We start from the raw sequence: 27687 nt of genomic DNA, 5'->3' as shown, positions 1-27687 counted from the left end.
ACCTTTGGCCATAAAGGTTGCCCCACGAAAACGAACCAAAAGCCTCGACCTCCCCTCGACGGAATTCTCATTCGCACCTCGTCTGCAGAGCCCCAGCACCTCTGTCAGCGGCGGATTCTCCCCCCACAGACACTTAAGCAACAGCCTCAACCGGCAAGGACGCTGCTCGGCCGTTTCTCCCCTCCTCAACCGACACAATGGCGGCGAGGAAACTACAACAAGAAGTCGACAAGTGCTTCAAAAAGGTGGCGGAAGGCGTCGCCGAGTTCGAGGCCATCTACGAGAAGATCGAGCAGTCAAATAACCCGGCCCAGAAGGAGAAGCTGGAAGACAACCTCAAGCGCGAGATCAAGAAGCTGCAGAGACTGCGCGACCAGATCAAGACATGGGCTGCCAGCAACGACATCAAGGACAAGGCTCCCTTATTGGAGCACCGAAAATTGATCGAGACTGTTGGTGGAACCCCCGTCATGTTGGGCATTGATGCATGTGCTGGCGCATACTGACTGCTGTGTCCTCCTCTCTCCCCCCTTCTAGCAAATGGAAAAGTTCAAGGCCGTGGAAAAGGCCATGAAGACCAAGGCGTATTCCAAAGTGGGACTCGAAGCCGCCGCGAAACTAGATCCCAAAGAACAGGCCAAGGTCGAGGCCTGCGAATTTCTCAGCAGCATGGTCGATGAGCTGGAGCTGCAGATCGAGACCCTCGAAGCCGAGAACGAGTCCATACAAGCCACCCTGAAGAAGGGCAAGAACAAGACTGCCCAAGAAACCCGCATGGCCGAGATCGATCAGATCATCGAGAGGCATAAATGGCATCAAGGCAAGCTGGAGCTGATTCGAAGGACACTGGAAAACGGTGGCATCGACACGGAGCAGGTCAACGCCCTGGAGGAGCAGATCCGCTACTATGTGTCCGACGGCATGAACGAGGACTACATGGACGACGAGGAGATTTACGACGAGCTTGACCTGGAAGAAGAGGAAGGCGTCTTTGGAATGAACCAGGACACCGAGAAGAACTCATCCCAGGATACGCAGTCCATACAGGATGACGTCCACGAGATCGAACCGCCGTCCAAGGCGAGGAAAGCCGTCAAGGATACCGATTCCACAACGTCGTCGACACGGGCAAAGTCTGCGCAGTCCAAGTCTCCCCTACCGGCGCTGGCGACGCTGCATACGCCGCTGTCTACGATAGGGGCTGGGGGCAGCGGCAGCCCTGCCATGAAGCCTGCTTCCATCCCCACGAGGCCGGCAGGGGAGGGCCTCAAGTATGCGTCCGCCGCTGCCGCTGCCGCCGCCAGCGACAAGAACAACGTTGGCATCGCTCCTCTACCGCCGCCACCTGGAATCAACGTCGGCATCTCGCCGCTACCTCCCGCACAGTCGAGAACAAGCGCCACCAACTCTCCCGCCGTCTCCTTTGTACAGCCCGCCCAGGCCTCGTCGTCACAAGCCTCCGAGCCCAAGCAGTCTGCGCCTGCACCTGCTCCCGCACCCGCACCCGCACCCGCACCCGTATCTAATGAGAATGCCGAGCCTCCGAGTACGAAATCGACGAAGAAATCCAAGGCTTCGGGGAAGCAGCCGGCTAACTCGGAGGCATCATCATCCGAGTCTCAAAACGGTACGTTGTCGAAAGTCGCAGGGCCGCCTTTTCCCTTTCGCTTTCGCTCCCCCTTTGCAGCCCAAGACCCTCACCATTGCTCGAGACCTCTCGCTAACATCTGGAAAACAAAAGCCCCTCCTCAAACCAACGGACCTTCTAATGGATCTACTAATGGTGTCAAGCCCGTCGCGGAAGAGCGTGAGGAGGAGTCCATCTACCATCTACCTGCATCATTACAAGATCTTGTCGACTCTTACGAGACAGCGCGGAAACGGCCATACCAGCCTCTGTCACCATCCACGCTCAATCTTTTGAGGGCCAGCGCACAAAACTATCCGAGTGCATTCGAGGCTGATGTTCCGCGCACATATCGTCCAGACATGCCCGTCCCTCAAACCGGTTCCGGCTTTCCCACCCAACCACTGCCCATATTTGACGATCCGCGACTTTACTCAAGGATCGATCCCGATACGCTCTTCTACGTTTTCTACTACAAGCAAGGAACGGCGCAGCAATACTTGGCGGCCAAGGCGCTGAAAGACCAGAGTTGGCGGTTTCATAAGCAGTACCAGACCTGGTTCCAGCGACACGAGGAGCCCAAGAATATCACCGAAGAATTTGAGCAGGGCACATACCGGTTCTTTGATTACGAGAGCACTTGGTAAGACATCTCCTCTTTGTCTACCCCCTCTCTCCCTCTTATTATCTTGCCTGAGTTCAACCCGCTAATACGCTTCCCAACAGGATGAATCGAAGAAAGGCAGACTTCAAGTTTGCTTACAAATTTCTCGAGGACGACATCTAGGCCGTTGTTGGCTTTTTTTACGACGGAATACGCACGGGCTAGGGTTAGGGGACTTTGATATGTTTTGCTCTGTTTTCCGTGGCTTTTGCCCATGACGGTCTTCTTTTTTACCTTGTTTCCCATTTCACTTTTCATCTCATCTCTTTCTTCGGTATGGGAGTTCTACAGAGGGCATCATGGTCGCCGCGAATAAGACAAGGCCGCTACCAGAGTTGGGTTTCTCGGACGGGGAATGAACTAGTGTCAGAGTAATTCCATATGAGGGCGGTCGTTGATCCGCACTGGGAAACCGTTTGCCATTTGCTTGCCATTTCGCTATGTTGTCTTCTTTATGCTCGCCTCCGTCTTTTGACTGCTGTGTCTCACTGAGCGGTGGTGAACCAACCGATTGCTATAACGCTCGTTGGGTCAGTGTTGGAAATCTTGGATTCTCACGCGTCAAGGAAGGTGACCTTCGACCGCTTGGTCCGGGATGGTTTCAGGCCACAAATATCCTGGCTGTCACTTGGAAATGACAGGCATAACTTGACACGGCTCTGGAGTCTTGACTATGAATCTCTAGGACAGTATTGCGAGAACGGCAGAGTCATAGACGGACCGTGTTCTCAAGGTAGAGCGAACTAGCAACTAAGCTTCTATCCTATTTCCTGATAAGCATACTAGTTCTACCATGGCTTGTCATTGTTAGTAGCACTTCAACATAAGAGTACCCTGCCAGCTTTAATGTGATGAACTCATGGATAACCGGGGGATGGGTAGGACTGCGGTGCTATTCATATTCGAGTATAGGTTAGCATCTACATGTCGAGATACGCTCTTATCTATCTTCTTCCCCTCCTTCTGCAGAAGCCTTGATCTAAGAATGTCCGTGATTGATTAATCGTACGACTACTAGCTGCATCTACAAATAGCTGAGATAGTATCCAGATAGTTCTCTCTTATGTATCGGCTTCCCGGGTCCCGAGCCAAGACGCTTGCTTGCCCACCCCTCACAAACGTCCTTTTTTTTTCATCACTACGGGCTGGGAAGCGGTATGACTGCATTTGATTTCATGTCGAGACATGACTCGCCATAGGGCATGAACTCGGTCAAGGGGGGAAGGGGGAGGCAGGGGGGAGGATGTAACTCTCGAGTGTAGCTCTCGAGTGTGGGGATCTTGCGTGCGCTTCTGTTTGATTTTGGGTACTTGGAGTGTATTTGATAACAGGGTCTTTGGTGGAAGGTAAATTGGCGGGTTAGGGTAGGGAGTGTGTGTTGTGGCGGTATCGAGAATCGACGTGGCATCTTGATGGAACAGGTCTGGAGGGGCGCCTTTTCTTGCCTTGTCTCTTCAGATACGGACGGGAGAGATAATGAAGGCCCAAGGACTATGATCTACATGAATCTAGATAGACCACTATAGAAGACAGTCAGTGTTTTTAAAAGACTGTCTCAGCATATTGCCTGAAGACTTGTTCTGACTGTGGTTGCTTATTTATGGTGACATTAAGGCAAGGAGGCAAAGACAACTGACGACATAAGAGATCCTAGGACAGAATAATCAAAGAAAACGAACCCGATATCTGCGTGTTGTATGACAAACGCTCGCTATTGGCAGCTGAAGCTGCAGAGTCCATTATTCTGTTTGAAGAAAGAGGGGGCGAGTGGGTTGTTCACGATGGCTACTATGAATCATTAAGGAAAATAGCTGTAAGTTGGCAGTAAGATGAGATGAAAAATTCAAGTGACTGCAGGTGTGATAGCTGCTCCGTTTGCGTTTGCTCTTGCTTGTTCGAACTGAAGAGGCGTATCAAGCTGATTCTTTTCTCTGGGCTTCAGGGGACGGTAACTTGCACTCTACAAACTCTTGCATCCCTTTTCGCATTTGAACCACATTCGACGAAGAAACCTACTACCTGGTGAGTAAACTTTCAGTGTTGCAGATACCTAATTGCCACAGCTAATACAATAGGTCTAGAAACATCTTGAAGATGAGTACCGGCAATAAACACGTCTTGTGGTATGACCCAACTACCAAGGAGGAGATGAAGGCTCGCCGACCCAGCGCCTACCAAATCGGCAAAGGCAACACGGCCGGCGCTGATGACGGCACGCAAGGCATGACGGACCCGGACACGGTCAACTTCAAGACCACCGTCTTCAACAAGGTGGCCAAGTCCTTCTCCGCGCTCTTCAGCGACCACGCGGACCGGTACGAGCGCCGCAAGGATTGCCCCGTCAGCTGGACCACAGCCGGCCAGATCGGCTGGCTGCGGGAGGAGCAGGACTCTCAGTACATGCTCATGGAGGAGCTGGAGCTCAAGATTGAGGAGTTGAAGAAGGAGCTCGCGCAGCAGCAGGAGCTCATCAAGGCGTACGAGGTCAAGGTCGCGCAGAACGAGGAGTATCTGCAGTTCTGCATGCACTGGATCACCATGGCGCAGGTGTTTGGGGATGTTCCTGTTGCCAAGGACCGCATGAAGTGGAAGTCTGGTCGTGTTGTGTTGGAGGAGGATAAGGATGAGGGCGAGGCTATGGGTGAGGACGCCAAGGGGGCCATGGCCACGGGCAGTCAAGCTGCTTCCCAGTAGATGACGGCATTGAGCGTGCTATGATTGGATTTGAGGTGGTTTCTCTCGTCGTTGATTCTCGGAGATCAATGATAAGGTCGTTGTCATCTTCAGGATGAGGCACGGATTCGTAGTGCAGACTCTACACTGTTACGAGGTATATCAGCCTAAACACCACAGCAAAAAAAGAAAGGGGGGTTCTAGACAAACTTCTAGAAGTTCCCGGGTCAACCGTCTGTTCAAGTTGTGATGCCCAGCAGATAGTTGACGTGTGATGCCCACCAAGGCAGCTTGAGATATGCATGCCTCCTGCCGAAGTCGGACTTTTCACGGTATTCCTCATTCTCGGTCCTCTGATACCCCAAAAGAGAAAAATCCCTCTTTCTCATTCCTCCAAGGGTCCTGCCATTTCTGACTTGCCGAATGCCAGGCGCACTTGCCGAAATCCAAACCATCCTAGCGCTCAGGGAAGGCGCACGTCAAGCATTCCGGCCCGTCTCCTTCTGGGATTCTCCCACCTCTTCAATCGGACAAGTGATTGCTTGGCAGGTCCAAGCCACTGCTTCTGTTTGCTTCTCCTGTGGCAAACCTCTTCTCTTCAATTCCCATCTTCGCTTCTAGCTGCTTCACTCCACTGCAGCCGGGCGTTTTGCTTCCATGCATCCTCTCTTTGTCCGACTTTCTGCTTGTCTCATCTTTGTCGAGAGACCCGATGTACGAGTCCAAGCCTGCGTAGCACCTTTCTCTCTTCCCTTGGCCTGCCTCTCGCTGACTGTCGTCCGCAAGATCGGGTCCCGCATTCTAGGCATGCAAGCATCAACAAGAGCTGATGGGCCATCGTCACGGCCTAGATGGACAATCTGCCACCGCTTTGTCCGCCCAGACAAGTTCCCGGCCTTGAGGGCGCTGTGCCCTGACTGCCAGCATTCAGAGGCCAGCTAACAATCTGGCCTAGCTTGCTACGATCATCACCGAGAGTGACGGGAATCTTGCATTATCTTCGCCCCCTGGATAAGCCCGAGCAAGAAACTACGGGTTGACCAGGAGCGGTGTTGCCGCTTGCAGAGAGATGAGTCTGTAAGTCCGAGCTACGAGATCGCCCTGAGCATGACCGGCATCCATTGCCTGTACTAAGATAACTACAGGAAGAAGCCAGGCATACGTTCTTGCCTGGTATGATTGTGCTTCTCCAAGCACTCTGCCGCCTGTGCGGGCCCATATAAGCATTCCACCGTTCAGAGGGTTATTTGGAATTTCTTCCGGCGGAGTTACAGCCAGTTGATAGAGGGGGCGTGTACTTTGTACGAAGTACGTGACCATGCTTAGCCTTTGCCATTGCCATGGTCTCCGGGTGACAGGGGCTTAGATCGCTCGTGGTCGTCGCTCGATCGTCTTTTCACACCGAAACTTGCCGTTATGATGGCTTCAATCTGTGACATCCTCTGGGGCATCTAGTGCGCCACAATGGGGATCCATGTTGTCATAGCATTTCCGTGGATTTCTTTGCTTGCCCAGCAGCGTGAATATGCATTCGACAGCAACGTTTTTATTGACAGCTCCTTATTTGCAGCCAACAGGAAAACGAGAAGCCGGCCTCATAGGCAAGACTGCGTCATCTTGTGTGACCAGTCTGCAGCGCCTGGCATGTGTCGATAGTTATCGGCGCACGCCGCGAAGACATCGCAACGGCTTCACTCGAGGGCCGAGTCCAAGAAGAAAAAGGAATGGGAAAGGGTTTGCGCTTCGCCTCGCGACATAGGCAGTCACCTTTACGGGCCTACATGCTTTTCAGTGCCAGTATACTGCTACATCTTTCGACCTCGATACCGCTCTTCCATCGATTATTTGGATGCCATGTGGTGTTTATGTCGGTTTCTGGAAGAGCGTTCGAGAACAACTGATTCAAACCCAACGTCGGCCGGACACAGCATTTGGAGAATGCCAAAAGATGCAGCCGCTCGTGTCCTGCGGTAACTCCTCTGACGTCTCCTCACTGTTTCTTGGTCCCACTGCGACAACTGCCGCTGAGATCCCACGAGCACAGGAGGTGGTATCGACAAGCAAAGCAGTTCTCGTGCCTGGACTGCGACCCAACGTGCCCGCTCCCTGGCAAGCGATTTGTGCCGTTGGCTCGTGCGTTGGTTTGCTAGTGAATCCGACATCTTATAGCGACATGCTTGTCCAGGTAGTACCACATATCACACCTGCTACAGCACATAATGCTAATAGTTGGGGCTAACAGTCTATAATACCAGAATTCCTGTCTTCAATTCTACTTATTATTTGCTTTCTCCCTAGATGGCTCTAGATAGCCTAATTAAGCCTATTCTAGCTCACTCTCCTCAACTATAAAGTATTCACACGCAAGCCCCATTCTAGCCTCTGAGATTCGGGGTTTGTAGAGTCTGCCGCGAGAAGCATTTGGCACTTGCCCCTTCAAAGGCTAATCTTATTGCCCAAAGCAGCTCGTTTCCCAATGGCGTGGGGTAGTTGCGATTCCTGGATGCACGCCGACGTGGTGCGAGGCAGCGGCTTTGCTCAGGGTAGTCGACCCTCGAATGAGCCCTATCCGTGTCGACGTTAGAAAGACGGTCATTGTTGGCGTCATGTGGCTTGCATTTCGACTAAGCGTGGTTACATCTTCTTGGAGATTGCCGTTGTGGTGTACATACGTCTTCGCTCGCAAGTCCGAAGTTCGTTGTCGACTTCGATTGGCCAATGGATAGTAAACAACTTAGCAGTCGACCTACCGCTGCCGAATCTCCCGAGCCAGAGTTTTCAGCACGGCCGCGGCCATCTTGACTTCTCGCTTCCTTTTAGTGCCCGGGATCTCTGCACTTGCTCTCCACCGTTCCTGTCTTCGGCAAGCAGCACGGAGATGCTGGAGTGCGCAATGCTCCAACGACAAATGCATCTGCCATGCTCCTTCTTGTTGATATCGGCATGATGGCGGCGGCAAGGACTTCTGAGGGCGGATCACCTACATACAAAGCACGATGGGTTCTGTCACCCGGTAGCTAGGGGTACCTGGAAGGCAGACGAGCTCTCTGCAAAAGGGACGGGAGAGCTTCGGACAGGCGTGGGAGCAACATGGCCCGCTAAGACTCAGCCGCACGAAGCTGTCAGAGCCATGGACCGGCTTACAGGTCCAACAGGGCCGGATTTGGAAACAGTGGCCATACACATGGCCCTGATTCTGCATGACGCACAGCGTGCACAGCGTCCACTCCCTACTGGACTGGACTGCGGTCCGTGGGAGCTGTTCGCCTCGAGCCCTTAGCCTGCAAGCGGATACCTCTACGTCACCCGGGGAGCAAGGGACTTCTGAAGAGCAGCCCTCGCACAGTTCCGCCCTACCGGGCTCCACCTATACGCGCTAACTCTTGATAGCTTCTAGAAGCCTTGCTGCCGATGTGACCTCGAGGACGGAGGTACAGAGTACGAGGTCGAGGGTTTGTATCGAACTTTTCCTTGCGTTGAAATAAACACCGCCCTTGCCCCTGGCCGCTCTCAGATGGGAAGGCCACTTCCGCCTGCGTCGTCCGTCGAGCATTGGACACAAAAGCTGCCGACTGCCCTCGTCTGTGTTGACCCTCTTGGCTCGAGCGACCTCCTCATCATTCTATAGCAGCATCCACATCGATGCCTTTCATGCCCAGGTGACCTCTTGTCCTCTTTGCAATTGGATTCGCCCAAGTGTCGTCCATTTCAGGAGTCGATAGCTGCTCAGCTTCATCGAATGCCATCGGGTCGTTCGTCATTGGCGTCATTCACGCACACACGAACACCAGGATGGACGACGATTTGCAGCTCCGCTCGTACAGCCAGCTCTGCATTGACGCTCGGCTGTATGGCGGGAGCCTGATTGACGAAGATGCCCAGATGCGCAAAGACAGCTTGCCGTATGGCGATTGGTTTTCCTTCGATATCAACGGCCACACGACCACCATGGCAGACGCTTCAGAAGTCTGCAATTCACAGCCCGTGCCTCAGCCTGGGGGCTCAGAAGGGGGTTCAGAATCGAGCTCCCCCGCGTCACCGACGTCTACGGATTCCTTCTTCGCACAGCAGACCTCGCCGGCCCCCAGCCTATCTTACTTCCCGCTATACGCAAACGCCAGCACGCCTGCGTCCTCGGCTTACAGCAGTCCGGATGCCACTCCTGGCCAGGAAGTGGCCTCACCCTCGGAATCGCCAACGTAAGTCGCCCTCTGACGCGTCCGCAGCAGCCCGCCAGCGGCATTCGCGGTTGACCGAGCTGATGATAGGTTTGCCTCGAGCGGCCGCGACTATCCAGTGTGCTGCCTCCACCCGGGCTGCGATGCGAAGCCCTTCAGGCGCCGCGCCGATCTGGACCGCCACTACAAGCACAGGCACGCTCCCTCTTCCCAGAAGGACTCGTACCACTGCGACTACGCCCGCTGTGGCCGGCGCCGCGATCCCTTCCACCGCCGCGACCATTTCCGCGACCATCTGAGGGACTTCCACAAGGAAGACATTGAGAAGCGTGGGGTTGCCGCCAAGGAGGACTGGTTCGAGGGCCGCAACGCTTCGCACACCTGGTGGCGATGCACCAAGTGCCTCAAGAGAATCTACATCAGCCGGCAGGGGTACGAATGCCCTACGTGCAAGACATCCCTGCAAGCAAAACGAAAGGAGATTCGCCGGCGAGAGTAAACCGAAGGAGATCGAGAAGCCCAAATTTGCACCAGGGCACTTGGTGTACTTCGACCACAGCGGCGTCATCAACCACTTACACACCCCTGGCCCCCCCCTCCCTTCTACCGCTGCCTCCTCCTCCTCCTCCTCCTCCTCCTCCTCCTTCTGACTACTTGCATGACATCCCACCAAACAAAGCTCTGCGTTGTGAACGGGGTGCGCTTCTTTCTGTCAGAGTTTCGACTTTTTACATCTGCCGACATACCATTACATGGAGCGCAATCATCACTTCCCAACGAACCTTGCGGATTGGGGTCTGCTCAACACGTTCCATATCAGCATTAGCCTGTGGTTTCTTCTGTTTCTCTTTTGCTCTTCCTCTCCTGCAGGCCAAACCCCAATGATACCATAGTTACAGGAAAAGCTACCTTTGTGTGGCAGGTAGCAGTTAGCTCCCAAATACCAGAGTTATCAAGTTCTCTCTTGTCCGAGATGGAAGTGCGTGGAGCTACTTGCTCAGTACTGTACTCCTTCAGCTACGCCAACCAGGCTCGGGCCTAGCTTCAAGTTGTGAGCGAGCGCCAAACAACCAGTGGCTGAGCCGGTCGAACTTCACCCACTGGTTGACTTCCCCTCCTGTGGCTCAACTGCCGAGCTTTCACCATCTAGGTAAAGGGAAACATCCATTACAACCTCGGGCTGCTTTCTACCTCGCCCTACCCCATGATGACACTGTCATCAGGCAAAAGCGGGCTGGCCGAGAGCCTGGAGGGAAACGGCACACCTGCATAAGGTATCCGTACCGTCGTACTTGCATTTACGAAGGGCACAAAAAGTACGAGATACCACCAGGTATAAGGGAAGAAGAGCAGGGATCATGAACGAAAAGGCTCGCATCCATAGCGTTGAGCTGGCAGCTTCGGGAGCGCGAGCTCTCGTCAGGAGGTGTGCGTGACTTGGACGCCGTTGCGTTTCTTTCTTCATCAAAAGTGGTGGTGGCGCACAGTTTTGTCCACAAGGCACGAGCAACTCGCACACCAACTACTCAACTCACACACACTCACACACACACACTTTTCGAGGTCTTGGGGCTGGTGGAGGGGGAGGCGGCGTCCTATTGGCCGCCAATTACGATCCGGGGCTTCATGTGGTTTTTCGCTTTTCGGGCAAGGTCTGAGATGAGGAAGTGAGACCTCAAGAAAAAGAGGGAAGCATAGTTTGAGAACTTGAGCCTTGTTCTTTCTGCCAATTGCGATTCGTTTGTATTGGTCGACTCAATGGGGCCAACGTCCTTTCGGCAGTTGCGTTTGTCTTTAGGTTGGAGTTGGGCGTCTGGCGAGGCAAAAAGTTCTTGATCCTATTCCCAGTTATGTATCTGCGTCTCATACCTATCGCATTGCCAGTTTCTTCACCTCCACTCCGGCCTCCCCACCACCCTTCCTCCCCCCTCCACCTTTTCACGATGGTACCTTTTTCTGTGACTCCATTTTCCCATCAAAAGATGTCCCTTGTACTCAGGATGACGGCAAGAGCTCATGCAAATGATACCAGGCCCAACGAGCTGCGCGATCACATCTCACCTTTAGGGAAATAGTACGCAAATGATGCGATGAGACCTGACGAAATCGTATCGGCTCGGTTCAGAGAGTGGCGGCTAACATGGTGCTGGGGTAGCATTGGCGCGAAAAATGGGGGCCCCGGAGCATCTTCAGACGGCTCTATTGAAGTTTGCTAGTGAGATGCGAGAGCCTTTCGGTTATCAGACGGCACCGCTGCCGTTCATCATGAGGTGTCTTTGCCTTGTGCTCGTACCTTGCGAGTCATCCTTGTGCGCCATGTCGATTCAAACAAACAGCGGACACGACTCCTTCCTCCAATCGTCGCGGACTCTCCCCGTTGACCTGTCGACTAGTCCATCTCGAGCATATTCGCTGGCGCCTCCCCTGCAAACAGACTTTGAGCCGGCCGTTACACGCTGCGTGATAGCCGCATGGCCCTGCACCACGGGGTCAGCGGCGTGCCTCCCACGGCACAATCTAGACTTCCTCAGATTGAAGCCTTCAAACTCTCTGTTTCTCCGTCCTTAGGTTGAGCCAAGGCCGCCTCTTACATCGTGGCTGCTTGGCTGGCTTGCTGCGAAAGTGAGGCTGTTAGGCTCTCGTCGTAGGCGGCATGCATCCAGGCCCTGTTGGCCGGGCCTGGGAGCTGAAGAACAACATTTGTGATACGGCACAGGATAGGCCAGCAAAGTTCCTTCTGAAAGTGTCTCGCTGCAGCAGTCCTGCCCTTCTCCCGGTCGTAAGGCAAGTGTGTCCGGAAGACTCTGTAGCAGATCGTGATGCAAACGCAGAGCCTTGGGAATTCCTGCATAGAAGTAGAAGCTTGCAACCAAAGCACCAACACGCACTCCCACGCCGCTCGATGGCGAGCATGCACACGCACATACACATGGCAACAGCGTGTGCAGTGACATTGCTCACCACATCTTCCGCCTCGTCTTAACGCTTTCAAGAAAAGAAAGATGATAGATAAGGGTGGGTAGAGAGAACTGACGTCCCATCCATGATTTCGGCAACACATGGTGGCTTTCAGCGTGGCTAGTGATAGCTTCACAGCACAACTGCGGGGGCTGCCGCCTCCAGCGCGATGTGGTGGGATCCGCTCGTGGAAGCCATGCTCCTCACCTGGCCTCGCCTGGCTGGGACAAGGCCCTGGCTGCCACCACCAGGCGAGCATGTCGCCATCAGCGCACGCAGCTTCGGCACGGGGATTCCTCCGGCCAGACACGCACGGATTGAGGTGGATGACAGCGTGCTGCCGGGGCTCTGACGCCGGAACCGCGGTCAACGGCACGTGTCCTGGCTTGTCTGAGCTGGAGCTCGAGCTGCCCACAAGACTCCACCAGCCAGCTCCGGCCGGACCGCGAAAGCGTTCTTGTATCGCGCTTTTGTCTCTTGTCCGTCCGGTGCCAAATGAGCATCCCATCGGTCCCGGGGACCAGATTCTCACCAAGCTTCACCCTGCAGCTTCACAGCGGCGGCTCAATCCCTTGAACCCCCCACCCCTTTGATTAGCTGCTCATATCCGAGCACGTCGTCGTCGCCTTTGCAGCTCTGACCGCACTAAAACTTCGGCAGTTGTGTTTTTCAACATCGTGTGGGGCCTCGTCCCCTTCACATGTGGTATTCCGTATTATCCCCTCCCCCGAAGCTGATGCTGTTGCTTGTCCACCATCTCGGCTATATGCTTCGAAATGGCATATGATACGCTGATGTCGAATAATTTCTCCGTCAACATGTCCTCTTGGGATCGAATCTGCGAGTCTGCATCGGCAACTGAGTGGTTGCCAATCCTTGAGCTGCTACGAGGCACGAGCGGATATTTTCGAGAATCCTTCGACAAAGTCAAAGCCGGACAGTGCCGACTGCCTTGTCTTCTTTTTCTTAGCACGGAGCCGCTATCCCTCCAGCCATTGCCTCCATATGCGCTCTTCATCCATCTCAGACTCCGGCATGTGTCCGTCATCGCTGGCTTGGACGGCTGTGCTATCCGTAGAGTCAATATCGGATGCTGATGGCGCTGATGATGGTGACTTTGGTGCTGATCCGCAATCATAATCCGGAAGTGGGCGTTCAAACTCTGCTGAAGTTGGTCCGATAATGTGGCTTGTCGAATTGTGAAGCTCTCGAAGACGAGATGCTCGACTCCTGCAAGGAGACGACAGTGGTGGGTAGCTACTTGACGAAGAGGAGCCTGTCAGACCCTCGTCGATGAGATGAGGTGTACCGTTCACATCCACCGACTGCATTCTGCTCCTCGGGTTTTCGGGTGCTGTGATTTGCGTCGGCGAGCGTTGGCCATAATAAGCGGGGGTCTCAATGGAATTCCTCGACTTGCTCCATCGATAGTCCCGGCTGCCCACTCGTATTCTGATGGACCTGGGTGAAGGCGTGGCCTGCCTCAGCTTTCTCTTCCTATTGTCTCTCGGCCTGCCGCCTCCCGATGACTTGCGATGGCCTGAAGACCCTCCCAGTCGCTGCTGCCGCTCGGAGGTATGCCTGAAAATGGTCGAATATTCCCTTTCTCTCCTGGACTGCAAGGCTGGACGTCTCGGCATTTCGGTTCCGGCAGAATCAATGCTCCTGAGGAGCCTCCGGAATCCGGCCTCTGGGCCAGAAGCACCTATAGAGCGGTCCCTTCCTGCCTGCTCCGACAGGGGCGGTCTATCATTGTCTCCCAATGGAAAAGCTATTGGCAGTTTAGGGACGTCCCTTTGCGGAATCTTCGGCCAGTCTCCCAGGCTTGTCAAGACCTCGGGAGCAGCTGGTACAGGTTCGTCGCACAGCATCGATGAAGGACTTGCTTCAGCTCCTTGTAGGCTTGCGGTCGGTTTCTTTGCCGGGGACGTGTAGTTAGGTACAAAATCAGCCGCAGACAGGGTGACGGAGGGTCGTGATTGTTCTTGCTGACGCTGTCGAGAGCGTGCCTTGGCAAAATACTCTTTCTGGCGAGCCATTTCCTCTTTCCAGCCTTTTCCGCGGCGATGCCGAGAGAGATTGCCTCCCATCCAGTTCATGTTGAAGCTGCTGATGGACAGAGAGAGAAGAGTATCTGGAACCTGTCTAAATGGAGAGGTGATGCTGCTGGAGATGACGGCCAAAAGATGAGATGGGAAGAAGGAAAGATGAAGAAATCATGAGGCTGGAAAGCGAATACGATGAGGATGGGGATGATGCAAATTTGGCGAGTAGCGATCTTGAAGTGAAGAAACTGCAACATGCAGGTTGGTATCGCGAGGGAGGAGCAACCATTGAACCTGCATCATCCATGAACAGAACTGTCGAGAACTTCCAAGTACCAGAGGCTTAGGACAGCTGCCAATGCTACTGTAAGTATGTGTTCAGATTTATTCCACGTGAGAAAAATAAAGTTGAATCGAAAGCCATTCTGCTGAGATTTGTGAGATGGAACGATATAATTGTCGATATTGCGATGGCGGTCGGTCGAGCAGTGAACTTCCTCTCCCTCAATGCACAACACAGTATGCGACGATACTGTGTGTTGTTTACACTGTATGGCTTTCAAACACTGGCCACCTATGACGAAGGTCCCGCCAGATACAAGGGCAGCAGAACCGCGTCTCGTCAACAGCTCAGGAAGCATCTGCACGACTCATAACAGCTTATTGTCGCCTCTTCCAATCGACAATGGCGGACGCAGCAGAACAGGAGCGCCAGAAGCAGGAGAAGATTGCGGCCGCCAAGAAGCGCGTGAGAATCCCACCTCGTCCCCAGGCACTGGACATACAGGAGCCTTGGATCTCATCCATCAAGGTGTTTGCGATGCTAACATAGGCTTCTCCAGGTCGAGCAATTGAAGAAGAAAAAGAAGAAGGGGGTGAAATCGGAGACCAAAGCCGAAGCTGAGGCCTCCGCTCCCGACGCCGCAGAAGACACCTCAGAGCAGCCCCAGCCGACCGAGCCCGACGTCAAGGACGACAAACCTGCCGAAGATGACAAGCCTGCCGAGGACAAACCTGCCGAGGACAACACAGTCGGCGAGGAGTTAAAGGCAGAGGAAGACGCAGAAGACAAGGCCGTCGAGTCGCCACCAGCCGAGACGCCATCCCTTGCGCAACAATCAAAGCTCAGATCCACGTCTTTCCGCGCCGGCTCGACTGCAGGCCCTGGGCCCATGTCACCCGGACCATTCAACCCCGAGGGCGGCGACACGGCCGCCGACATCTACAGAAAGCATGTGGCCAGGATAGAAGAGCTAGAGAAGGAGAACAAGCGTCTCACCAAGGATGCGTCCGACTCGGAGAAGAGGTGGAAGAAGGCGGAGGAAGAGCTGGCCGACCTGCGCGAATCTGACACTAAGGGCGGCAAGGATGACCAAACAGAGAAGCTGGTATGTGTTGAAAAGAGGAGTAGCAGGATCACTCCCTACGTTGTTCCGCATGTGTAAACTCTCTTGTACTAACGATGCTGCAGAAGGACGAGATTGCGTCTCTACAACGCCAAAACTCCCAACTACAGCAGCAAGTGTCACGGAACTCTGGTCATGCTCATCGTCAATCGGTGTCAATAAGCGCCTCTCCTCCGTCGCTCCAAGCTGAGCTTGATGCCAAATCAACAACCATCGAGTCGATGGAGATTGAAATTTCCAAGCTCAAGGCTCGTGTTGAACGCCAGGAGAGCGGCGCGTCGTCGGAGAAGGAACAGATTGCCGCGCTGGAAGACAAGGTGGCGCGCGCAGAAGCCGCAGCCGGCAAAGCCCAGCGTGAACTGCAAGACGTGAAGAAGAACCTCGAGCGCACAACGGAAAAGGCGGTTCGCGAAGGCAGCGAGCGCACCAGCGCAGAGACCAAGGCGAAGACGCTGGAACGCGAGCTGGAAGAGACGAAGAAGGCAAAGGAAGAGCTGGAGAAGAAGGTCGAAGCGCTGGAGAAGAAGGTGGCGGCATTGACCACGCTGCACAAGGAGCAAGATGCACGATCGCAAGCTCTGAGAAAGGACAAGGAAAAGGCAGAGAGTGAGGTGCAGGAGCTGCGGTCCAAGGTTGAGAAGCTAGAGAGCGAAAACGCCAAGCTTGCCAGTCGTAAGTCGACGGATGGCGGTGGCGGCCTCGACGACGAGGGCGTGGACGAGCTGGAAGACGAGGGCAGACGCAAGCTGGAGAAGAGGATTCGCAGCCTCGAGGCGGAGATTCACGAGCTTCGCAGCGGCGCGTGGATCGAGAGACGGCGTGAGATGGAAGCCACTAGTCCCGGCTTCGACGACGTGGATCTCTCAGGGAACAATCACGCCCCTACACGCAAGAGGGGGTCGACAGCCGGGGGCATTGGCGAGTTCATCGCGCATGGCTTAAACGCCCTTGCCGGAGGAGGCGATGATGATCTGCTGGACGACGACGATGTAGAATTCGACGAAGAAGCATTCCGCAAGGCACACGAAGAAGAGTCCAAGAGGCGGATAGAGAGGATCAAGGAGATTAAGAGGTCGCTGAAGCACTGGGAGGGATGGAGGCTGGACATTGTGGATGTGCGGAGAGGGGGAGGGCAGGGCATTGGGGATATATTTGACATTTGAGTTGCTCTAGAGATGACAGTACACGCTCATTGAGACGAGATGATACACAAAAATCCAGCAACTGTACGATGGATCAGTCACATACCCCAAGTAGGTTGGATGCAGCCATTGAGATGCAAAAGCACATGTCATCAAGGGGGCAGTTGTCCGCCATGGCCCGTGACATCATCGGCCACGCGTGAAATGGGGTTGACAGCAAGCCATGCACATGTAAGCGGGGGAGCGGATCAAAAGCTTGCTTCAACTTCATCTTTCTCTCGCTCACTTTCCACCTCAAGTCACCCATCCTCACGACAATGGCGCCGGGCCCAAAGACGTTCCTCATCACCGGAGCCGGGCGGGGCATCGGCCGCGGCCTGTCGCGGATCCTGCTGCAGTCGGGCCACCGCGTCTTCCTCATCGACAGCAACAAGACGGAGCTGGAGCACACGGCGAGCGTCCTCGGCAAGACTCACCGGCGCGGGCACGACTTTGACGCCGCGCTGTGCGACGTGCGGCTGCCGCAGGAGGTCCGAGAGGCGGCGCGGCAGGCGGACGGGCTGTTCGGCAGCCGGCTGGACTGCCTGGTGAACAATGCGGCGTACACGGGCGGCGTGGGCGGGACGCGGCTGGCGGACATGACGCTGGACGAGTGGAACCGGAGCATCGAGACGAACCTGACGGGGCCGATGCTGGTGACGCAGGCGTGCCTGGACATGCTGCGGGCGGCGCGGGGCTGCGTGGTGCACATGTCGTCGACGCGGGCCGTCATGAGCGAGCCGGACAACGAGCCTTACTCGGCGACCAAGGCCGGGCTGCTGGGGCTGGCGCAGAGCATGGCGGTGTCGCTGGCGAGGGACGGGGTGCGGGTGAGCGCGGTGCTGCCGGGGTGGATCCACGTGCAGGACGAGTGTCGCGAGGCGGACGAGAAGGGGATACGGTGGGAGGACGGGCTGAGCGAGGAGGACATGCGGTGGCAGCTCACGGGGCGGGTGGGCAGGGCGGAGGACGTGGCGAGGGCGGTGGTGTATTTGGTTGAGAATGAGGGCGTGACGGGGGTGGAGATGGTTGTTGATGGGGGGGTTACGAGGAAGATGGTGTATCCTGAGTGATGAACGAGGATACGCGGGTTATGGAGAAGAGGGTTGATGATGTTTGTGTTTTGGGGGTTGTGGAGGAGAGAAGGAGAGTACGGCATCATGTCAAGCCGAGGCAGATGACGACAATGAGGGATTACAGCAAGGACATATGATTTAGTCAAGCTGCCGCAGAGAGTGTTTCCCCTTTACATGGAGAGAGTGCGGAGAAGGAGAAATGCGAGCGAGTGTTGCGTCGCTGCGTCTCCAATTCCTGGACTCTGATGCGTTTTGGCCTCCTCATTCGACGAACCCCGCACGAACTGCGCTTTGGATGTGTCCCGTTACAGCAGTTGGCTATTTCATGGTTGCGCGGCTGAGTCCGGGTAAAGGGATGCTGTGCCTTGACGTGTGATGATGCGCGGGGAGGAGAAGATGGTCAAGTTGGAGAGAAGACATGATGTCCTCAGTTGCAACCACGACGAAGTTATATTCACGGGTATCCTACATACTTGAGCATGCTATTTACCTTGTTACTGCCTGTTCAGTATACTCATAAGAACCCTTGGCCATTCAGTGACTGAGTAACGGGAGCAGCTCCTACATCGGCGTCGATCAAGATAATGCAGCGCAGAGCTACGGCCTGTCATGCAGCCTGCTCGGCTGGAAGCCCGTAATAAAATCTCGTGGCGTTAGTAATATCCGGGCCCTTGCAGTGGATCGAGTGCTCCAACTGTGGGGGAGGCTCAAGACATGCCTGTTTAATGTGTCTGATGCACCTTCGTATCAGACACACAGAGAGTGAGAGAGAGAAACGAAAACACTCACTTTTCCGAGTTGTACATGATGCAATGGACTCTATAATGTTCACAATGCAATTCTTGAGAGAACTGAAAGTAGATCAGATTTGTGTAGAGAATACCAGCATCTCATCGCCATGTTCGACTTCAACTGCATGGGTCTTACAGCTCCGTTGTTCGGCGCCGTGATGCTATCGATACCGACTAGATTGATAACAACCGACGATTGCCTCTACTTTTTTTTCCCCTCGCTCTCACAATCTCGTGTGTATTACATCTTTCTCCTTCTTCCCGGCCTCGTCTGTGTCATTCCTTGAACCATATAAACCCCCCGTCTCTCCCCCAGTCTCTCTTCCTCAAGAATAAAGAGCAGGAAAAATCCGCTCAGCGTTGCATCCAGTCGATCTCCGGTCGGGTCCCCGCGCGTTCTCCGATCCGCTTCACCCCACCATCCACCCTCGTCCGCCAAAGGCGCATCGCATCGCATCGGTTCTCGTCTGCTCTGCCTCCTCGCGCTTCGCCACCTGTTGACGCTCAACTGCGATTCGGTCTTGTTCCTGATATTCACGCTGTTGCGAGACGGAATCAAGACAAAAGACTCCAGGACGGGCTCATACGGACCGTGAAAAAGAGTCTTGAAGGAGGACTCCATCTAGCCTGAGACCCTCCTCCATCGGCTATTACACCCACCCTCCCGCTATCGGCTCCAGCCCACGGACACTTGACTCGTCGGCATCTCTCTACCACGCTCCAGCTACAACAACAACCCAATCTCTCCGTAACTTCTTCATAGCAAAAGTCGTCCATCATGAGTGCTGCTCCTCGCCTCCTCGCCTCCCTCTCCCGCCGCGCCGCCCTCCGCCCCCTCCAGCCTCTCCGGCCCTCCTCCTTCGGCGCCGTCCAGACGCTCTCCATCGCCGCTCTGTCTGCCCGCAACATGGCCACCGCCAGCAAGATCAGGGTCAAGAACCCCGTCGTCGAGCTGGACGGCGACGAGATGACGCGCATCATCTGGAAGAGCATCAAGGAGCGCTTCATCTTCCCCTACCTCGACATCGACCTCAAGTACTACGACCTGGGGCTCGAGTACCGCGACCAGACCAACGACCAGGTCACGCTCGACGCCGCCGAGGCCATCAAGAAGTACTCTGTCGGCGTCAAGTGCGCCACCATCACCCCTGACGAGGCCCGCGTCAAGGAGTTTAACCTCAAGCAGAGTGAGTCTTGCAACCCCTGATGCTACGAAAACCCCCCCTTTCTGACTTGTTTTACTCCAGTGTGGCTCTCTCCCAACGGCACCATCCGCAACGCCCTCGGCGGCACCGTCTTCCGCGAGCCCATTGTCATCCCTCGCATCCCGCGCCTCGTCCCCGGCTGGAAGCAGCCCATCATCATCGGCCGCCACGCCTTCGGCGACCAGTACCGCGCCAAGGACCGCGTCCTGCCCGGCCCGGGCAAGCTGTCCATGGTCTTCACCCCGGAGGGCGGCAAGCCCGAGGAGATTGAGGTCTTCCAGTTCAAGCAGGGCGGCGGCGTGGCCCAGACGCAGTACAACACGGACGAGTCCATCACCGGCTTCGCCCACGCCTCGTTCAAGCTGGCGCTCGACAAGAAGCTGCCGCTGTACATGAGCACCAAGAACACCATCCTCAAGAAGTACGACGGCCGCTTCAAGGACATCTTCCAGGAGCTCTACGACACGCAGTACAAGGCCGAGTTTGAGGCCAAGGGCATCTGGTACGAGCACCGCCTCATTGACGACATGGTTGCCCAGATGATCAAGAGCACCGGCGGCTACATTATGGCTCTCAAGAGTAGGCCCCCCTCCCTCCCCCCTTTTTTACATAAATCCATGGCTTTCTTCATGATGACTGACTTTGCACTTTGTAGACTACGACGGCGACGTCCAGTCCGACATTGTCGCCCAGGGCTTCGGCTCCCTGGGCCTCATGACCTCGGTCCTCATCACCCCCGACGGCAAGACGTTCGAGTCCGAGGCCGCCCACGGCACCGTCACGCGCCACTACCGCGAGCACCAAAAGGGCCGCGAGACGAGCACGAACCCGATCGCCTCCATCTTCGCCTGGACGCGCGGCCTGATCCAGCGCGGCAAGCTCGACGGCACGCCCGAGCTGGTCGAGTTTGCCGAGGCGCTCGAGAAGGCGTGCGTCGACACGGTCGATGCGGACGGCATCATGACCAAGGATCTCGCGCTGGCGTGCGGCAAGACGGGTCGCGGGGATTACGTCACGACGAATGAGTACCTGGATGCCGTTGAGAAGAGGTTGAAGGCTACGCTGAAGCAGTAGGTGCTTTAGCTAGAGATGCCTGACGGGAAAAAAAAAAAACGAAAAGAAGAAGACTGTTGGACACGTTTCTCTTGAAAGTTGTGTTCAAAGAATTAGAAAAGGGGTCTTTGCCTTTCTGTATGGGGATTTTGCAACGCCAAATTCCTCCATACTTCTGCTTCAATACAGCTATATGCCTGGGGATCCAAAGCAGGAAGGCTTCTATTCTATGAGTGAGATGGGGCGTTGTGTAAAACGAAAGGGTTGGTGGTGAAGTTGGCAAACGCATTGGCATTGTATACCACTATGTATTTAAAGTACTGCTGCTATATATCCTATAGAGTTGCTCATATACATAGAATCGTCTTTTCTCATCTATTCAAGGAGCTGGTCGTTTCTTTGAAGCGTGTCTACAATGAAGAGATGGCGTCCTTGAAGCAAGCACAAGCTCCTCTTGTAGAGGTTACGCCTTATCTGACTTTACAGATCATGGGGGGTGAGAATATAGGCTGCCATCACGAATGCCTGTCTGATACCATCACACATGAACAACGTCTTAATGCACACATACTTGATCTCTCTCGTCACTCTCGAACTGCGGTTGCTAAAGTACATAACCTACATCTATTACCACCCACATCAAACAAACCGCGACACAAAAGAGAGCGGCATCAAAGACCGCGCGTTAATACAAATCCCGAAACGAAAAAAAGTCCCCAAAGAGGAGGGGATTCCAGCCACCAGCACACAGCCGCCTAATCCTATGATTTTCCATTAAACACCCCTTTCCGTTGACCCGTTCCTGCAATTGCTCGACGTAAACAGGGGTTGTTTCTTCGTTTGCTTCTTCGAAGTGGGATGAAAAACCAGCGTCATCGCAGTCTCGACATCTCTTGAGCCTCCCGACCGCCCTATCAAGGACTTGTCATCAGAGCCCAGATGCGCAGATAAAAATAAGGAGGTAGATTTCAATTGTTGTTCAGCGACAAGCAAGAACAAGAGACCCATGAAACTCCGCCGCAGCATAGCCGTCTCAGAATGGTGCATGTCACCAAGATGGACGAACAACCATCACCCCAGATCTGGCCACATAATGACGCAAAGGGATTTCTGCGAGCCAGCATCGTCGTCACTCTAGTCGTCCTTGCTACCCGCCGCAGCATCCTTCTTGGACTTGCGGGCCGTGGGCGTCGCCTCGACGTCGCTCTTGCGCTTCTTCTTGGACGGCCGGCTCGACGACCCTCTAGGCTTGTATCCGCCGTCGTCCTCCCTCTTGCGCTTGCTATTGCGGGCCGTCGCAGGCGTCGCCCCAAAGTCGCCGTCGTCGTCCATGCTGGCGTCGCCGTCGCCGCGCTCTGCTGCTGCTGCTGCTGCTGCCGCCGCCGCCGCCGCACTGGCCTTGGACGCAGCGCTGGGCTTCTTGGCCTTGCTGCCGCCTTTGCCGCCGCTGCGATCCCCCTTTGCGCCGATGCGAGCCTTGCGCGCGCTGGCGTGGCTGCTGCCTCCGCCCGCGCCCGTGCCCGCTGCCTCGTCGTCGCCGTCGCCATGCGTCTCGCCGTCTTGGAGGAAGATCTTGGGCGCATGCTTCCGCAGCCAATTCGTGACACTAGTAGGATTTTTGGTCTGAGGGTTGGACGGAGGGCGGGCACTGGGATGGGCGAGCGGCGCCATGGTGGGCAAGGGCGAGTCGGGGTCGATGCCACTGTCGATGAGGTAGATGTAGTCGTCGATGTCGTCGGCAGAGAGGAAGTGGGCGGGATGGGGCTCGCCATCGGGGGCGCCCAGGTCGGCCAGGAACGCCGGATTGGACTCTTTGGCCGAGCCGTAGGTCGAATGGGGGATGTCGTTGAGCAGCTGTTCCAGCTTCTTCATGGCCGCCTCCTTGTCCTTGCTGTGGTCGCGGTCGATGGGCAGGCAGAGCGCTCCCTCGGCTGACGGAGGCTTGAGCGACAGGTCTATCTGCCGGTCTGGAGGGATCTGCGGAGAATTGTTGACTTCGAGAAGAAGGTCGAGCAATCGGCTGCGGAATGACAATAGATTGGTTAGATTCACGATTCTTCTCTTCTCGCGATAATGCTGATGGACGGCAAGAATGACGTGTGGACGTACTCGTTCTCAATGGCCAGGCGCTTGACCGTGTTGGCAGCCTTGGCCTCCTGCTTGTGCAGCTCCTCGCACTCGTGCATCTTGTTGTCAAAGACGATGCGCATCTTGCGGTACTTCTTCTTCCACGACTTGTAGCCTGCCGACCTCCGCTCGGAGCCGCCGTCGGCTTTGGCTGGGGAGTCAGCCATCGCGGCGGCCGGATGGGGGTGGATGGGCAGGATTGATGAAGCTATCGTGAAGTCGGGGGGCGGCGGAATGCGCGATTCCGGGGCATGGAATGTCGAGGGAACAATTGCTGCGCGATGTGGCACGAGGGAGATGGGAGTATGTAGCGGATTGGTGAGAAGAGTGAGGCGTGTTGATGACGATATCGGCGATTGAAGAGTGGGAGAGAGAAAGAGAGAGATGGTTTATCGCATTGCGGGAAGAGGAGGAAGAGGAAGAGGACGAAGGGCGAGAAGGAAGAAGAACAGGCGGAAGCGAAGGATGGAGAAGAAGAAGTGGCAGATTGGCGAAAAAGAGGCTGATGTTGGAGAAGGGCAAAGGGGCGCCGCGTGATGTCGACGGAGCTTTTTTTTCTCTTGTTCGGGCTTGACGCGCTGAAGGTTGGCGCTGAGGCTGAGCGTCGTAGCTTCTTCCTAGGGCCTGTGCCAGCACTAACTGGACAGGAGACATTTGATTCCACCACCAGCTAAACTTTGGCTACAGGGTAAAGTCATGCTTGGTGGAAGACGAAGCAAACGGAGAATCAAGCCAAAGTTGCATTTCGTGGATGTTGCACGAGCAATCCGAGACGAGGTCACATATGGATTATATGGATTATTCAATGTATTGCAACTGTGCTTTGAGCCATTTCGTTTCTTTTCCTGTTTGGCTCTTCTATTTCATCCACCATTATGCTGATCCGCGATCCTCGACCTACTCAGGACAGTACGCTTAACCCGAATCATGAGAGCGAATCCTTCGCCTTGACTTTGGATTTTTGATATTTTTGATATTGATATTTTGATCCCCTCTCCCTTCTGTCGCCATGAGTCTCACGCCCTCACTACGACGAGACCTCCTTGCCCAGCCTCTCCAGCTCCTCTCGGATAAACTGCCCGGCGTTAATCATCTCCGTGCTGCCATACACCACCCGCTTGCGTGCCCGGTCGCCGCTTGTCCTGCTCACCCACTCGTGCAGGTTTCCGTATTCCTCCATGCTGCCACCGCCAACGGTAAAGACGATTGCCTCGCTGAAGCCCTGCCGCCGCTGGCCGAAGCTGGCAGCCTGGCCAGTCCCCTGAGAGCCTGGCAGCCCACCCGGTGCGCTCCCCGCCCCCCCTGACCGGATGGCGCTCGGGGGAGGCATGGTGCCTCGCGCATTGGCGGAGCGAGGGTCAAAGTACAGGTAGTTCTCCGTCTTGGCTATTGCCGAGGACGAGGCCGTTGAAGGCTCCATGATGGACTCGACAATCTTGGTAATCGTGAGATCACGATCCGCTGGTAAGAAGTTCTTGACTCCACTGATGAGAGAATCGAAATTCGATGTCAGGCCAGACGGGACGCCCGTCTCTTTGAGGCGGTCCGTGAGGCGGGATGAGATGGAAGAGAATCGTCCAAACAGGTCGGACGAGGCCGCCTGCTGGTTGGAGTTGTTGTTGATGGTTGTCAGTTGTGTCATCTTCGTAGTGGCCCGTACCCTGATTCATCGTTAGCAAAGGGGCCGCACAATCATGATGACAAGGTTCATCTGCAACTCACTGTCGGATATAAGGCAGTGAGGAAACGTCTGCACCCGCCGCTTCAAGGGCCTTCTCGAACGCTTCAAAGTCCGCCCGCCCGACCTCCTGCTCCGTACTCAGGAACCAAATGATAAACAGCCGCAGCTTATCTGTAGGGTCGTTGCCCTTGTTCTCGTCCTTGATGATTTCCAGAATCTGGGCCCTCGTTTGCTTCATGACGTTCTCTTCCGTCTGGAAGTAGTTGTCCAGTTGCCGATCCTTGATGCCTGATAATAGCGCCGCCAGGATGTTCATGTGCATGTCCAATATGCTCTTGCGCTCCCGCATCTCCGGTAGCAATGTTATCGCGGCCTTGAGGTGCTGCGCGCTGGCACTCGTATCGTTTTGCAAGTCTTCCAAGCTCGATACTCCCGTCGTCTTGGTAATTGCAGCCGTTTCCTCCTTGTACTTGGTGAGCTCTGCGTCGATATCCTCCGCCACCTGCGGGAATGGTACTCCAGCATTCTTCATCCAGAAGAAATCGTTGGCGGTCAAGTCGTAGCCCTTCTTTGATTTGCCCTTGGCGGGGTTGCTCTCGTCGACGGGCGTCTCGATTGTGATGCGGTTGAGTTTGATGGAGAGGACATCGTGAACGAGGGACTGGTATGTCCATGAGTGCGACAGCATGGGTATCAAGTCCACGTTTCGGTCGAGGAGGATCAGCACAGGCCTGGAGCTTGGCGTGCCGGCCGATGGCCGCGGGGTGGAAAACAGGTTATCTTTCGAGTTGAGGATATGATCGCGCAACTTGCGGTCGAGGCGTACCGCAACCATCTCGGCAGCGGCACCCTTGGGGCAGCGGATGATGGGGATGGCGCCTAGCAATGACATGTCAACACACGGCGCCTCGCGATAGACGCAACTGCGCTCGACTTACCCATTGTCACCACAACGCTAAAGAGGCCGCTGACGATCCTATCCACCACCGCATCCAGCTCGGCGTCGCTCGTCTTTGCGCTGTTGAGAGCCCAGTACGTGTGCTCGTTTTGCATCCCCAGGCTGAAGAGGTCCGGCTCGGCGACTATGAAGTTTAGATATTGGTCATACAGCTGCGCAATCTTGTCTGAGGTTCCAGCCTCAGCTGTCTGTGACGCAAATTCCTCCAGCAAGACTCGGGGGATGGACGACAGGAAGTTGATGTAGGCTGGTGAGTACAGTCCCTTTTGTAGGTCCTCCGTCATGAGCTGTAGGTTCCGCGCATTCGGCTCGAGCAGATAGATGACTGGAACGTCGGGTATGGGATATCGCGGCGTGCCGATGTGCCTACGTATCGCATGTTAGACTGTCTTGCATCGTCCGTGGACATCAAACATGTGCAACGAACATGTGCATCGTCACTCCCATAGAGCGTAGATCGCTGACGCGCATAACACTGCTGATGACATCCCTGCCAAGGTCGTCAAAGACGAGGACTTTCCAGATAGGATTCCCTTCGGCGTCGAGAATGGGGGCGACGGGGGCCAGCAGTCCGTTGGAATGGGCCTCTTCGGTCTCGCTCGACTCGACGGTCTCGTTGAGGTTGAGGATCTTTTTGAGCGAGGCTGCGGGCACGAGGGTCTCAGCATTGGCTCACCGCACACAGCTTATGAGTATGCAGACATTCTTACCTATCTGGCGATCCCGCAGAGAGTTTGATTTGGACGCCATGGCCGGAGGAAGCTGGAGTTGTCGGCTGAGGTACGAAGTATGTTTGTGTATGATTTCGGTCGATAGGTGTCGATGCTGGGGGCAACCTAGACGCAGTGCCGAGTCGCTCGCTGCTCCGCCACTGAATCAGAGCGCAAAGTAATCGCTGGTGAACATGCGCATGTGATCGTCCGGCACAGAAAGATAGGAAAGGAGAGCCAAACGGTGAAATGCGCCGGTGGTTGAAGCACAGTCTGAGCTTGAGGCCACGATATCGAGTTGCCCCCCCAAATGTCCAACTGCTGCGAAACAGAGCTCTACCACTAAAGGTACCTTATGTATGACCCCCCAGCAGGTCACTCACTCACTGCACCTCCCGCTAAACCCACAGGCGGGCCAGGCGCTGAAGCTGTGCTCTAGCGAACGGCTGGGTGTCACGGACCGACTGAATGGCCGGCCATTTGCGGGTGGAGCTATGACATGCCCCCGGTTCCGGTCGCGTTGGTGCCTGACTTCTGGGGCGTCAGCCGGGCTCGTACTTCGTACTGTCAAACACGACCTGGACCTGTTTTTTTTACAGGCATCGTCAACGCTCCTCCAACATCTCTCCCGTCTCCCGTTCAGGTTGCGACAAGCCGGCATCTCGACGCCATCAACAACCGGGCGTGTCTAGACCTCGCGCGCCTCGACAGCCCAGCAAAATCGCGTCTGATTGCGTCTGCGACATCAATTCTTTTGTTGTTTTCCGCCGCCTTTCGTGTCCCGGTGCCTCGCTGCACGATTCTGGCAGACGGCGAGCTACGTGTTCGTGTTCGCCTCGGATATTACTGTAAACAACCTGCTGGGAAAGGGGCCATGAAGTTTCTGTTTCTACAGAGTACAGAGTAGGCTGTGATCAGGGACATTAATTCTGCTGCCATTGACGCGGCAGCCGCAGGGTATGCCCACCTCCTCACCCAATCCCCTCATCTAGCCCTCCCTTTTCCCGGAAACTACCTACCTCTCGGCGTGCGAATCCCCCTCCCTTCTGATCCTCAGCCTGTTTTTCTGCCTCTGCACTGCAAGCCTCTGGCGTTGGCGTGGCCACGACGTGGGAGCGGCCTCTTCTGTATCGCGTGACAGGCCATGATCAATCAGATGCATGGGGCCGCGCTCTCTATAATCCTTTTGTTACCATTAAAATGCGAGACGTTGAGCAAAGCGACTTGCGCTGCCTCGGTCTTTGAATGGTGGTGGAACTGGTCGCCTGCTTCTCTGTAATAATCAGGGAGCTCCCAGCCGCCAAAGAGGGCGTCACAGTTGGTTGGAAGCTGTTGTCGCCCCAGCGTTCAGCCG

General features: G+C 55.3%; 12 protein-coding genes across 12 annotated transcripts; 8 read left to right on the top strand and 4 right to left on the bottom strand.

Moving 5' to 3' along the window:
* Positions 1-144: 144 nt before the first annotated feature.
* Positions 145-2414, top strand: CCMA1212_001191 (General negative regulator of transcription subunit 3; the record flags this gene model as incomplete). The annotated part of the gene is made up of 3 exons (XM_073698625.1): positions 145-452; positions 538-2270; positions 2354-2414. The coding sequence occupies exons 1-3, from the start codon at positions 198-200 to the stop codon at positions 2412-2414; spliced, it is 2049 nt and encodes a 682-aa protein (XP_073563670.1). The 5' UTR covers positions 145-197.
* A 1971-nt stretch (positions 2415-4385) lies between these two features.
* Positions 4386-4985, top strand: CCMA1212_001190 (uncharacterized protein; the record flags this gene model as incomplete). The annotated part of the gene is made up of 1 exon (XM_073698624.1): positions 4386-4985. One exon carries the CDS (start codon positions 4386-4388, stop codon positions 4983-4985), a length of 600 nt encoding a protein of 199 aa, XP_073563671.1.
* Positions 4986-8756: 3771 nt separating this feature from the next.
* CCMA1212_001189 (uncharacterized protein) lies at positions 8757-9641 on the top strand (the record flags this gene model as incomplete). The annotated part of the gene is made up of 2 exons (XM_073698623.1): positions 8757-9163; positions 9233-9641. 2 exons carry the CDS (start codon positions 8757-8759, stop codon positions 9639-9641), a joined length of 816 nt encoding a protein of 271 aa, XP_073563062.1.
* A 1670-nt stretch (positions 9642-11311) lies between these two features.
* On the top strand, positions 11312-11710 carry CCMA1212_001188 (uncharacterized protein; the record flags this gene model as incomplete). The annotated part of the gene is made up of 1 exon (XM_073698622.1): positions 11312-11710. One exon carries the CDS (start codon positions 11312-11314, stop codon positions 11708-11710), a length of 399 nt encoding a protein of 132 aa, XP_073563061.1.
* A 559-nt stretch (positions 11711-12269) lies between these two features.
* CCMA1212_001187 (uncharacterized protein) lies at positions 12270-12452 on the top strand (the record flags this gene model as incomplete). Its single annotated transcript, XM_073698621.1, has 1 exon — positions 12270-12452. The coding sequence occupies one exon, from the start codon at positions 12270-12272 to the stop codon at positions 12450-12452; it is 183 nt and encodes a 60-aa protein (XP_073563054.1).
* A 628-nt stretch (positions 12453-13080) lies between these two features.
* On the bottom strand, positions 13081-14199 carry CCMA1212_001186 (uncharacterized protein; the record flags this gene model as incomplete). Its single annotated transcript, XM_073698620.1, has 1 exon — positions 13081-14199. The coding sequence occupies one exon, from the start codon at positions 14197-14199 to the stop codon at positions 13081-13083; it is 1119 nt and encodes a 372-aa protein (XP_073563053.1).
* A 631-nt stretch (positions 14200-14830) lies between these two features.
* CCMA1212_001185 (uncharacterized protein) lies at positions 14831-16714 on the top strand (the record flags this gene model as incomplete). The annotated part of the gene is made up of 3 exons (XM_073698619.1): positions 14831-14893; positions 14988-15533; positions 15617-16714. The coding sequence occupies 3 exons, from the start codon at positions 14831-14833 to the stop codon at positions 16712-16714; spliced, it is 1707 nt and encodes a 568-aa protein (XP_073563056.1).
* A 202-nt stretch (positions 16715-16916) lies between these two features.
* Positions 16917-17805, top strand: CCMA1212_001184 (putative oxidoreductase; the record flags this gene model as incomplete). Its single annotated transcript, XM_073698618.1, is given in 2 exon segments — positions 16917-16924; positions 16938-17805. 2 exon segments carry the CDS (start codon positions 16917-16919, stop codon positions 17803-17805), a joined length of 876 nt encoding a protein of 291 aa, XP_073563055.1.
* Positions 16993-18614, bottom strand: CCMA1212_001183 (uncharacterized protein; the record flags this gene model as incomplete). The annotated part of the gene is made up of 2 exons (XM_073698617.1): positions 16993-17797; positions 18598-18614. 2 exons carry the CDS (start codon positions 18612-18614, stop codon positions 16993-16995), a joined length of 822 nt encoding a protein of 273 aa, XP_073563058.1.
* A 763-nt stretch (positions 18615-19377) lies between these two features.
* Positions 19378-20878, top strand: CCMA1212_001182 (Isocitrate dehydrogenase [NADP]; the record flags this gene model as incomplete). The annotated part of the gene is made up of 3 exons (XM_073698616.1): positions 19378-19786; positions 19847-20383; positions 20460-20878. 3 exons carry the CDS (start codon positions 19378-19380, stop codon positions 20876-20878), a joined length of 1365 nt encoding a protein of 454 aa, XP_073563057.1.
* Positions 20879-21991: 1113 nt separating this feature from the next.
* CCMA1212_001181 (uncharacterized protein) lies at positions 21992-23151 on the bottom strand (the record flags this gene model as incomplete). The annotated part of the gene is made up of 2 exons (XM_073698615.1): positions 21992-22877; positions 22967-23151. The coding sequence occupies 2 exons, from the start codon at positions 23149-23151 to the stop codon at positions 21992-21994; spliced, it is 1071 nt and encodes a 356-aa protein (XP_073563060.1).
* An 860-nt stretch (positions 23152-24011) lies between these two features.
* Positions 24012-26398, bottom strand: CCMA1212_001180 (Protein sly1; the record flags this gene model as incomplete). The annotated part of the gene is made up of 5 exons (XM_073698614.1): positions 26334-26398; positions 26051-26267; positions 25604-25989; positions 24707-25544; positions 24012-24645 (listed from the first exon to the last, which is right to left on the bottom strand). The coding sequence occupies exons 1-5, from the start codon at positions 26371-26373 to the stop codon at positions 24012-24014; spliced, it is 2115 nt and encodes a 704-aa protein (XP_073563059.1). The 5' UTR covers positions 26374-26398.
* Between the last annotated feature and the right edge of the window lie 1289 nt (positions 26399-27687).

This window comes from Trichoderma ghanense (assembly GCF_004382785.1).
Source record: "Trichoderma ghanense strain CCMA-1212 chromosome Unknown scaffold_0, whole genome shotgun sequence".
NCBI lineage: Eukaryota > Fungi > Ascomycota > Sordariomycetes > Hypocreales > Hypocreaceae > Trichoderma > Trichoderma ghanense.
This window is presented reverse-complemented; position numbering and strand designations above follow the sequence as displayed.